A 12,208-nucleotide genomic window follows, 5' to 3' on the forward strand; every position below is an offset into this window, starting at 1 on the left:
AGTCCTCTCATTGTGGACACCACCATGCTCTTCAAAATAATACTCCCTCCATGATTAAATATATGACGTTGGACGTCATATAAAAAATGGGAGGGAGTATTTTAATTGGTACTACCTTTGTATATAAATACATGATATTATTGACTTTGCTTTATTCGTTAAAATTTTGAAACTTTGGTCTTCAGCTCAAACGTTTGGAAAGGAAATTTGTCTCTTTTGGTCATGTTTTAATTAAGAAGATGCACTCACTATTATCAAGAAAAGAAAAGTAGGGGGTGATTGTTTAGGAAAAAAAAATCAAACAACACATTTGCAAATAAAAAATAATTTATGAATAAAATTTTTATGTTCGTGTTCATAACGATATAAAAATCAAGTCTGGTAAATAAACTATGTTGAAAAAGATCTCTAAAATCAACTTCAAATTAAGCTTGAAAATTTAAATTTTAGCTTATAAGTATAAGCATAAACGAAAAGATAAGAGAGGCGAAAACATCGTGTGCTCAACGATCGACACGTTAGGGCATGGTGCACACATGTTTTCACTTATCTTTCTAGCCACATGCTATTTCGATACACAAATGGGGAAAATATGCACACATGCCGCTGACAAAGACGAGCAAATTAATATCGTTTTCGTTCACGTGTGAGGAGATAGGAATAATATATTTTTGGATACCATTTGGTGGTGGATATGCATTAATTTAAGCAAATTAGTCTATGCTTTTTAAATGTCATTTTCAAGCAAACAATAATAGAGTTTCGATTTTTTTTACCCTGTTTTTCTTCTTGTCTTCACCTTGATTTAATTAATTCGATCGTCTTGGCTGGCTATATATGTTTTCTTTTCTCAGGTGAGGATGATCATGACCAAGAGTTCCCTAGCTCTTTGCAAGTAATGTCATTATCTTACTCGAACTAGGCATTAATTTATTAATGAGCTACTCACTTAAATAATAATATTCTGTTACTTGCTACACGGCAACTAATCATTCCAAAGCGATCTCATGTCGATCCATATATGTTCATAATGGGATAACTAATTAATTAACCATCTATGTGAGATGAGACCAATTAGTGACGTGAGGGTATATAAGCTAGCTAATCATGCTATTTAATCAGCTAGCTAGCAACCACATCCTCTTGTCAAATCAGCTGGATTAATTAACAATCAATCAGATCGAACAACTAAGGTCAGTCTTAATGCATGTTTCATAGGGTGTCATGCACTAAGAGTGTCAAATCAGCAAAATTACTGACATGATGAGTCATTAAATGAGTGAGTTTAATGAGATGAGAGAGGAGTTTTATCCCTATAAAACTCATCTGACTTAGTTACTAGTTTATAATTTTGATAGCTATGCCATAAAACTATATACGAAGACTGTCCTAAGAGAATACCTTGATCAAGAACCGATTGATCAATTGCAGACAGCAACAACCTTTATTAATTAACTCCATTTCAGCTGTGATGGATGCATGCGAGTCCAGGAGGGCCATTAATTAATTTATTACTTAGCTAAACTAGCTAGCTAATTACGAATCACACATGGCCGGCGATGATGGAGATGGCCGGCGACGGCGATGAATATATATGATTATTATCTGGCGGCGGCGGCGAGGCGATCGACCTGGGTCTTGCCGCGAGGGCCCTTGCGGCGGATGTAGAGGCGGTATTCGTCGAAGGTCATGGGGGTGTACAGCGGCGGCCCCAGCTCCGGCAGCGGCGCCACCGGCAGGTCGCTCTTCGGGTTGTAGAACACGGCGATCGACAGCCGCTCGTCGGCGGCGTTCACCACCACCCGGTGCTCCACGCTCCGGTACGCCGCGTTCGTCGCTACCTGATTATTAGCAGTTTAAGTAACAATTAATTAGTGCTCTTTTTTACGTAGAAAACATAATTAATTCATTAACATAACTTCTTTAGATAATGAACCTAATTAAAACTAGATATTTAAACCCATTGATATGTAGAGTATCACACCCAACAAACCCATCAACATATATATATATATATATATTCTCTAGCTATGGTGAGTTGCAACTCACAGGCTCCTCCATGAGTCGGTCCAAAAACATATCAAATCACCTCTAAATTTCAATTTATATGGCTCACTAGATTCTTCATATCAAAATCTGGTAGCACGCAAAAAAAATTTATTTTTGAGTTTTTTAAGTATTTTTTTGAGATTTTTAAAAGTATCTATACTATATTAATAAAATAATCAATGTGTTATGTATCACTTTTAAAAATCTCAAAAAAATACTTAAAAAACTCCAAAAATAAAATTTTTTTGCCTGCTACCAGATTTTGATATGAAGAATCTAGTGAGTCATATAAATCGAATTTTAGAGGTGATTTGATATGTTTTTGGACCCTGACTCACGGAGGAGCCCGTGAGTTGCAACTCACCGTAGCTAAACTATATATATATATATAGTTTCTTTGGAACACATAAATTTTATCCCAAAACAAGTTATTTCTTTCAAAATTCACATGAATATCCCTCTTTCGAAAGAAGTATGATAAAGCAACATCGATACTTTAATTTTTTTTTTGAGTTTATCTAATAAATTTGCCAGTTTGGAATCTTTGAAACGTTGTACCTTTTTATAAGCATCTTCGATACGACCAAGGTGACAACAAAAGACAGGAGTGCGGTTTTAATAGAATTTTGATAGGTAAGAACATAATAGCTCATCGTTAACGTCTTTTACTACAACAAATCAAGTTATCAATCTAGACGTATATATATTCTACATTGAAGTTTATAGTCAGAATTTATTTAGGGTCAGAAGGAGTAGATGTTAATGACCTATTCAAAACGCATGAACTTCGTAAGATATTTATAAAAAATAGTCTAATTCCTTTATACTTTTTATAAAATTCTTAAACCAAGTGGACCCTAAAATGAGGCACACTGCCCATGTATAAATATGATGTATATGCATGTGCTGTGATATTATACATGCAAAGAAACAAAATCAGAGATGGATTCCTTTCCAAAAAAAAATCAGAGATAGTGGGACCATGGGAGTTGGGATGTGAAATAAAGGAACCCTTTCCTCCGGCCTCCCCGTGATTAAGGTGGTGTTTAGATTGAGAAAAATTTTGAGAGAACTGTCACGTCAAATATTTGATCAGATGTCGGGAGGGGTTTTCGGACACAAATGAAAAAACGAATTTCATGCCTCACTGTGATTAATAAATTGCGTGCATGGCCCTGTGGAAAACGTGCTAGCAGCATCACCAATGCACCCTGACAGCAGCCTTATGTCACGTGTGCCTTCAATTCGTTCCTCCTCTGCAACTCTGATCTACTTTATTTCATCTAAAACTTCCCAGATCTAATTATTTCTAGAGGAATTTTCCAGTAGTAAAAATGTACGTGAGAGGATGATTGAAGTGATATCTGTGTCTGGTTGAGAGAAGAATGTTTGTGAAAAAAATGGAGATCGAATGTGATTGGTTGATATGAGGCTAAATGGTACTACTTCCGTCCTCAGATATAAGTTATTGTAGGTTGTTTTGGAGAAATTAAGAACATATTAAAATGACTATAGCGTTTCTCATTAATATAGAGAATGAAGTGTGGTCGAGGGTAAAAATATGTATAAATATGAAAGAGAGTTGATTGATAAGTATACTCAGGGAATAAATTCAAACCTTAGAATATATTATATATGAAGATGGAGAGGATAGACGGTAGAAATAACTTAGCACAAATCTAACTCACTTTATTTCAAGTTCACAAACAATATATAAAAAATCAATGTCCAACTACTACTCTATATGGTTTTGATAGCTTCTCTGCTTCCCAAAATACTAATATCAATCAACTTTTTATAACTAGAAAGGAAGTATGTATAGCTGAGGGAGTAGGCAATTAAGATTATCAATAATATACTTTATCTCTTAATTTGTCTAGATAGGGCCTAGGAGTACATATACTATGTATATTTGCTGTTGATTAGCATCAACAGAGCACAGAGGGCAGCAGACAAGGGCATGCAGTATACTGTTCCTATTTTGCAAGCAGAGATAAATATGTGGCCACTGAAAACCTGCCAGAATTTTTTTCTTTTCTGATTTATTTTGTTTGTTTTTCAGAAGCAACCAAGATGAAAATATGGATGGACGTACATGACTCTTTGAGAGGTATAGGTAGTTTGTTGGGAAGTGATTGTCCTACCTCAGATTCGGTAGTTGGCTGGCAAACAAACCTGATGTATTGATTGCACATTGTTGCATGCCCAATTCGGAATATAAACACTAGGTCAAGGTTGGCCTAAACAGTTTTAATCATCATGTGTTCACATTTTTAAGAAAACCTTCTCACCTAAACAAATACAATTGACACATGGTATATGAAGTACTCCCTCCATTTTATAATATAAGTTTTTTAGCATTACTTAGATTCATATAAATACTAATAAGTCTATACACATATATAAATTATATACATTCATGAATGAATGAATTTTGACAAGGCTAGAAAGACTTGTAATATGAAATGGAGGTATTATCTATTTAGTTTAAATAACAAAAGGTTGGTATGCACAATTTTTTAAGAAAAAAACTTATCATCTAAACAAACACAATTAAGGTCATGATAGCTACTTAGTCTAATCATATTGTTAGGTACATGACAATTAACACAAATATGTATATATATGAAAACTGTATACTCCTGTATGACGATGGATTGATTGGTGTAATGCAGCTAGCTAGCTGACTGACTGACGCATACGTACGTACGTATGCTAACTGTACGCATACAGTATGTATCCGGAAAAAATGTATAGACGACAAGTCAAACGTACGTATAAATGCCACGTCAGCTAACTGACTGCTTGAGTACTACGCATGCATTCACACATGACACAGCTGGCCCTGCCGGTGACGCATGGGTGCAATGCAAACGCGAGAAGAGATTATTATTATTATTATTATTATTATTATTATTATTATTATTATTATTATTATTATTATTATTTGATCGATTTGTATACAGTATTAATTTCTATTCCTTAACTAGGCAGCTGATTATTTTGTTAGTTCTCAATTTGTTTATTCATCTCTTATTTTGGATCTCATGGTTAAAAAGGCCTTAGAGTTACTAGTGGCTCCATTCTTTTATTTAACACCATTGATTGTCATCATGTTTAATCATTTATTTTATTTAAAAAATAAATAACTATTAATTATTTTGTATAATTTATTTTATCATTAAATAAACCATAAGTATGCCTTATAATTTTGTATATATGTATAAATTTTTTAAATAAGACGAATGATCAAACGTAAATCAAAAATCAACTGCATTAAATAAAAAAGGGAGTAGTTTGATATTAACTCTATATAACCAATGTACTAAATGTTGCAGATTTGTCCACTAGTTTAGAATTAAAAACAATACGCCCACTAAAAATATCACGTGGATGAGTAGCCTTCACGTCAAATTTCACGGTTAAAAAAAATAAAGCTAGAACGTCATTTGTACACATCTCCACATATAGAAACGAAGGGGAAAAGGACATATATGCTGTCCTACAAGATATTAATTTCCTTTTTCATATGAACTTATTCCTAAAAACCATAGAAAAATCATCACCACGCCACGTGCCAGCTTCTGTGTGTTTATTTCTCCTTTATTGGTTAAGGCCTATTTGCCCACGTGTCACCTAACCTTTTGAACAAGAGTAATTTTGGACTCGATCTAGGGGATTCTAAGCGTGATTGTTTGGCTTTTTTTATAAAAATAAATGTTAGATGATATATTTGTAAATAAAAATTAATTTTTAAATAAAATTTTTATATATGTATTTTTGTGATCGAAAAGTTAATGTTGAAAAATAAATTTAAGTAAAAGTCTCTTCAAAATCAACATTGAAATTATGGCATATAAGAAAAATGATAAGCGAAAAGAAGGGATGAAAAACGATCAAGAGACTTTTTTTGCTCTTGCCTTTTTGTATAATTAATTATTACTATGAAGTTGTGACTGGACTGTTACGTACCAAGGGACCAAATTATTCAACAATTCTCTTAACTAAATACTAGTACGTCCTTTTCCAACATGTGCCACTAGCTATAGCTGATTAATTAGCCAGGACATACAAGTGGACTAATTAATTAATCTGCAGTAACCAACTATGCAGGGATAAATACGTTTTAAATATACCTATTTGAAACGATAATAGTTTAACATGTGATCTTTTTGCTTACTAGACGTATTAATTATCGCGTACGAATTAACTATATCAATTATTATTATTATTATTTACGCAGCGTCTTCGATATGATCCACGTCAGGTAGATCAGATGCACTAGTTTATGGATGGTGTTAATATAAATAATTATCAGTCTCGTTGTCCTAATATAGTCCACTAATCGCTATCCTTCTCAATTAGATACATAAGGTTAAATATAATATAGTGCTGTAATATGTGTATTTGACAAGTCAAACTCACGTACTCACACATGCATGCATCACCGTCGCTATACTTTTGGAGGAGCAGGTAAAAAATACATTAATTAAATTAATACTTTTGGAGGTTGATTAAAAAAAATTACTCGACTAATTAAAGTAACTAGAAGGCCGGGAAGAATTAGCTACAACGCAGTACACGGTGCACCCGTGAGGCCGTGAAAACGACCAATTTAAGCCGGAGAGATTATTGCATATGTTATTTACCAGAAGAAATTAATATCGAAGAGAATGCGGATGAACTTTGAAAAAAATACATTTATACCATTAATTGTAGATACGAGATACTCCCTTTATTTTTCAAATTATAGAACATATTTTATTTTATGAGAACAACTATTAGACCACGTATTAATTCATGAGATTTTGTTCCGGTCCAACAAAAAGTATCTCGAGGTACCAAATCGTTTTTAAATATTAGATCTAACTAAGAAGGATGTACAGGTACCTCGAGTTACTTTTTATTGAACTGAAACAAATCTCTTAATTCATTATCTCATATTTTTAATATAAATATAACAGTATTAATTTTATATCATAAAAAAATATATTATACCGTTTTACTAAGAAACAAATACGATCTAAATTTCAAAATGGAGGGGTCGGGGTAAAAAAGAAAAGTAATATTAACACATGTTGCTAGTAAATGAGGGGTGAAAAAAAGGTTCGTCTAGTGATCAAATATTTAAAATTTTTAATTTTATTAATTAAATTTTGTTACGATAATCTGAAAACATGCACGCAGGTAAAAAACCCATACACATAATACGCACGTGTTTGACGCAAGAAAAAAAGATAGCAAAAGTGGCGAAAAAAAAACCTGGATTTGGTCGCCGACGTTGACGACGAAGGCGTCGGGCAGGGGGTGGACGGTGACCCAGGCGCCAGCGCGGCGGACCTGGAGGCCCCTGACGCGGTCGTCGGCGAGGAGGACGGTCATCCCGCCGGGGTCGGAGTGGGAGGAGAGGCCCAGCGTGAGGTCCGGCTGCGGGCACCGCGGGTAGTAGTTCACCCGCACGCACACGCCGGCGCCCTCCGCCCCGCCGAACGCCTCCTGCAGCCTCCCCTGCCCGACCCCTAGCCCCTCCGCCATCGCCGCCATCAACCTCTCGCACACCCTCCTCACCTCCTCGCTGTACTCCGCCGTCGTATCCCTACATACATATACGTATCCGTATTCATAATTAAATTCAAAGTATAATAATAATAACAATAATATATATACGTATTCGTATTAGCTAGTAGTTAGTGGAATACGATGTAGTACGTATTTAATTAATTAAATTAAATTAATTAAACTAAAGTATATGATACCTGAGGTCGGGAGGGAGGTGGGGCCACTTGTCAGGGGAGAGGAGGTGAGGGGGTCTGACGTGGAGGAAGAAGTAGTCGCCCCAGTCGAGGGGGGCGGCGGCGTCGACGCCGAGGCGGCTGCCGTACCCCTCGTACGTCGCCGGCGAGTTGGCGAACCGCTGCTTCACCTCCATCGGCTGGTGGAAGAACCCGCGCCACACGCGCCGGGCCCGCCGGAGCAGCGCCGGGGGCACGCCGTGGTTCACCGCCTGGAAGAACCCCCACTCCCGGCACGCCTCCGCCACCGCCCTCGCCGCCGCCGGCCCAGGCGACGACAGGTCCACCACCGGGATGTTGGTGCCCCCCTCCTCCGCCGCCGACCACGGCCGCTCCGCCTCAGGCCTCACGTACCTCTCCGGGATCGTCGCCGCCCCGCTCTCCGACAGCGCCTGCACCCTCACTACCGGCTCCGGCCACCCTCCACCCGCCTCCTCCGCCATGATCGATGATCAGCTCTAGCTACCAACCTACCTAGCTATATAATTATATACATGAACATATGAAACTGGTGCTGGTAGCTAGCTGCTGTCGTTGCACTTGGAATTTATATATAGGATCAATCGATCAGTAGTGGACAAGATTGCTAAGCTTAGCTTGCTGATGAGTGCAGTGCGAGCTCGACGGCGAGCTAGCTTAGCTGGAAGCTGCTGATGAGCTCAACTGTGCAGTTAGTTGGCAACGAGGTAGCTAGATAGCAAGCGCAAGTGTTCTTCTTCTTCTACACTTGTACGACTCACTGCAGAGCCTCCAGCTTCAGGTGCTCTCTCTCTCTCTCTATTTATATTTATGGATCATCTGGGCGGCAGAATTAATGCTAATACTAATAATTGATCGAGCAGATCGATGATGATTTCTTATTCAGTGTAATCAATAAATAAATTTCTATGTTGCTGGTTATATATATATATGTTTATACTTATGGGCCAAAATTTAAATTTTCAACTTTAAATTTAAAGTTTATTTTGAGATTTTTCATCGTAGTTAACTTACGGGCTTGGCTTTTAGATCATCGGGAACATGTAAGCCGTTACAGAAGACAAAAGATGACCCTGCTGGCTGCTAATAAGCTAGCAAGAGGACGAAAGCTACTGGACGTAATAGGGAACGTGACTGAAATAGGCTGGGCTTGGGGTTTATATGTGTGCGTGTCTCCTTGCTCTGCGGCGTGGTGCTACCACTACCACCACTACAGCGACCCACATGTACAACCGTATCAAAATAAATTTCTTTTTGACCATTTTGTTTTCACTGAGAAAGAGATATCACACAGAGAGATAGACATGGCCCACCACCATATCAATTCATGGACAGTAAAATCTAGACATATTAACGGCATATATTGGATATGCTTCTTTTGTCCTTCTTTTGTCCCATGGTAGTTTAAGGGGATGTTTGGTTCCACTAAACTTTTTTAAGTTTCTGTCACGTTGAAACACTAATTAAAAGTATTAAATATAGACTATTAATAAAACTCACCTTATACTCTAGACTATTTCACAAGACGAATTTATTGAGCCTAATTAATCCATGATTAGCGAATGTGATGCTACAGTAAACATTTGCTAATCGTGGATTAATTATGCTTAAAAAATTTATCTAATGAAATAGCCTTTATTTATGCAATTCGTTTTGTTATCCGTCTATATTTAATACTCCTAATTAACGTCTAAACATCCAATGTGACAATGGACTATAAAAAAGTTCCTGGATCCAAACAGACCCTAAGTTGGAAACGAATATAAGAAGGTTATGATTAGTTGATAAAAAAGTAGATGATAAACTTCAGTGACGAAAATTTATGATTCGTTAAAAGTGATGCCGTTAAAAGTGATGCAGATGTAGAATTTAACACTAGATGGTTTTATATTTTGGGACGGGTATGGAGTATATATATATAGACCAATTATTTTACTGACCCACCATATCGCTCTAAATTCTTGCCAAATCATTATCATCCGTACTTTTGAAACCCTGACTCGGAATCATGATTCATCATTATCATCATAGGCAAAATGAAAAATGCAGTTTGTTTTGCAATTTGTTAACAATTAAGTTGTGCGATGTAGGTTTTTTCCTACATACTTATTGCATTGTGTATGAAATTATGACTTTGTATTGTTTTAGTTTACACTTTTATGTATTTTCATATGTATATCTAGATGCTTTTCATAATTCTCAATGTTATTTTTTAAAGCTTTTATAACGTTAGGGATTTTTCATCAAGGATTTTTTTGTTTAAATTTGGAACATTTATTGTTTCATTCTAAGATAAATTCTCCTATATGAGTTAATGTTGGATAGGATGCAGAAACTAATTAACAATTATTTTAAAAACTATTTGATAGATCGTATAAAACTAATCATTTAGTTCCACGTAAAACAAGGCTAGCTTAGCCTATTGGGTAAAGCTCCAACTTGTAACATAGGCCAAAAATTTTAACTAGAATGCCATATAGATACATTGCATCTTTATCCCACTTGTCCTCTTTTTCTTTGTAGGGCTCCTCGATCCTCTTCCACACGCGAGTCACCCTCTTGACTTATGCATAGTAATATTAAAGCATATATAATGATAGACTATAGGCTAGCTATAAACTTACGTGAAAAAGGAGAGAAAAAAAAAGTAGGATTGGCTCTCTTACAAGAGCTAGTTGTATATATCTATAAGAAATATAGGTGAGAGAAAAAGATATTAGATAAAAATTAGAGCTAATCTTATAGCCAATATAGACTTACTCTTGCTCGATTTGTCATCAAAGAATTGAAAGGGTAACACATAAATCGTCACGTGCATGCATTGTCTAGCTATAGTCGATGTTACATGCAAGGACAATAGGACCACAAGAAAACAGATATAGTATTGCACTGTGTAGTCTAGCTAGCCAGCAATGGGGCCACTGTGAAATTCATAATTAGTTTCTGTAAAAGAAATTAACTATACTAATGGATCTATACTCCTGCACACCTGTTGCAGTGGCTGCAGGCTCAAATGTGGTAGGAAATTCACACATAATTCTACATGGTCCTGCTTCTGCCTTTCCTTTTAAGAACAGCACAGCATAATTAAGTCAGTCAGACCAGAAAAATATATATTACTTCAGAAATAATATTAAAAGATAATTAACTATAAACCACATTAGGAAAAGAAACAAAGCTGGGTACTAATGAGTTCCTATGATTAGGGGCAGTCCCCATTGGTTGTTCAGTTTAGGGGTGACAAAGACCTGACCTGTCTTGGCCACTGCCACTGGCTGTTTGGCTTAATTGAAGTGATTTTCTATATAAGTGATCAGCATTAGGAAAAGGGCCTGGCCACTTTTCCAGTCCGGCCCACATTGACTTTTCAAGCCCATGCATGCCTAGAATCTTCTTATATCTCACATAACATATTGCAATTATCTGTCCTTTCAAAGTGCCCATTTTTTTCGTTAATGGAAATAATAGTACATTTATGGATTATCATTGTTGTATTTATATATATGCAGTAAAAGATTATGAGCATAAATCATGTGAAACACAAATCCAACAAAGTGTTTCTGAATTCCAATTGGTGGTGGAAAACTGATGCAATCCATAATGATGAGGGCTTTTTTTAGCTCTGTTTTTCAAAGGATGGTCTTTGTTTTTAGAGAAAATTTTGTAAAGTGAACCAATTATTCAATCGGTCAATGTAAACAAGATTAGCCCACCTGTCCATATGTTGTGCACACACATCACATCACATCACATGGTGGAAAATCGATTCATGCAGACATTATAAGTGAAAGGTCATCCTGCTTGGTACACTGCTTTGTTCTCTCTGAAGAAGAGGATATGCAAGCAAGCTGAATCAAAGGATTGCACTTGTCTTCTACTACTGTCTGCACATTCTATTTGTCCCCTTTAGCTGCTAGTTGGGCTTTCACTTTCAGGCTAATCTGCACATGCAAAACTTCCATAACATCATAGCCGACAAGAAACCTCATGTCATATGATCAACAGTGGATGCAAAAAAGTTCCAGACTGAAAAAAACACAAGTTTTTCTCATCAGCTGATGGTCTCTTTAGGGCTTCTACAGAACGCAAGAATTTCACATAAAACAGTTAAATTCCACCGAAATTAAGTCCTGCGAAGTTCCTCCAAACCGAATAGGCCTAATTAACTTCGAATGATGCATAGCAACAGCTGAAGTGCTGAACAATGGCCAATTCTGTGAGATCTAAACACTACTCTTCTTCCAAAGTTCAGATATATACAGTGATCTATGTAACAGGCTAACAGCAGCTGCTCTCATTCTACTAAGGGCAAGTACAGCATCCAGACGGCAGCTGTCTCCATGCTATCACCGAGACAAAAATTGCTTGCATGCAGAGCATTGAATAAA

The 12,208-nt window shown here is 36.6% G+C and overlaps 1 protein-coding gene across 1 annotated transcript; it reads right to left on the reverse strand.

The window, feature by feature from the left end:
• Positions 1-1,322: 1,322 nt before the first annotated feature.
• LOC102701268 (probable 2-oxoglutarate-dependent dioxygenase At5g05600) lies at positions 1,323-8,584 on the reverse strand. Its single transcript, XM_006654888.3, has 3 exons — positions 7,806-8,584; positions 7,312-7,645; positions 1,323-1,841 (listed from the first exon to the last, which is right to left on the reverse strand). Exons 1-3 carry the CDS (start codon positions 8,282-8,284, stop codon positions 1,602-1,604), a joined length of 1,053 nt encoding a protein of 350 aa, XP_006654951.2. The 5' UTR covers positions 8,285-8,584; the 3' UTR covers positions 1,323-1,601.
• Between the last annotated feature and the right edge of the window lie 3,624 nt (positions 8,585-12,208).

This window comes from Oryza brachyantha, chromosome 5, assembly GCF_000231095.2.
Source record: "Oryza brachyantha chromosome 5, ObraRS2, whole genome shotgun sequence".
In the NCBI taxonomy this organism is placed as follows: Eukaryota; Viridiplantae; Streptophyta; class Magnoliopsida; order Poales; family Poaceae; genus Oryza; species Oryza brachyantha.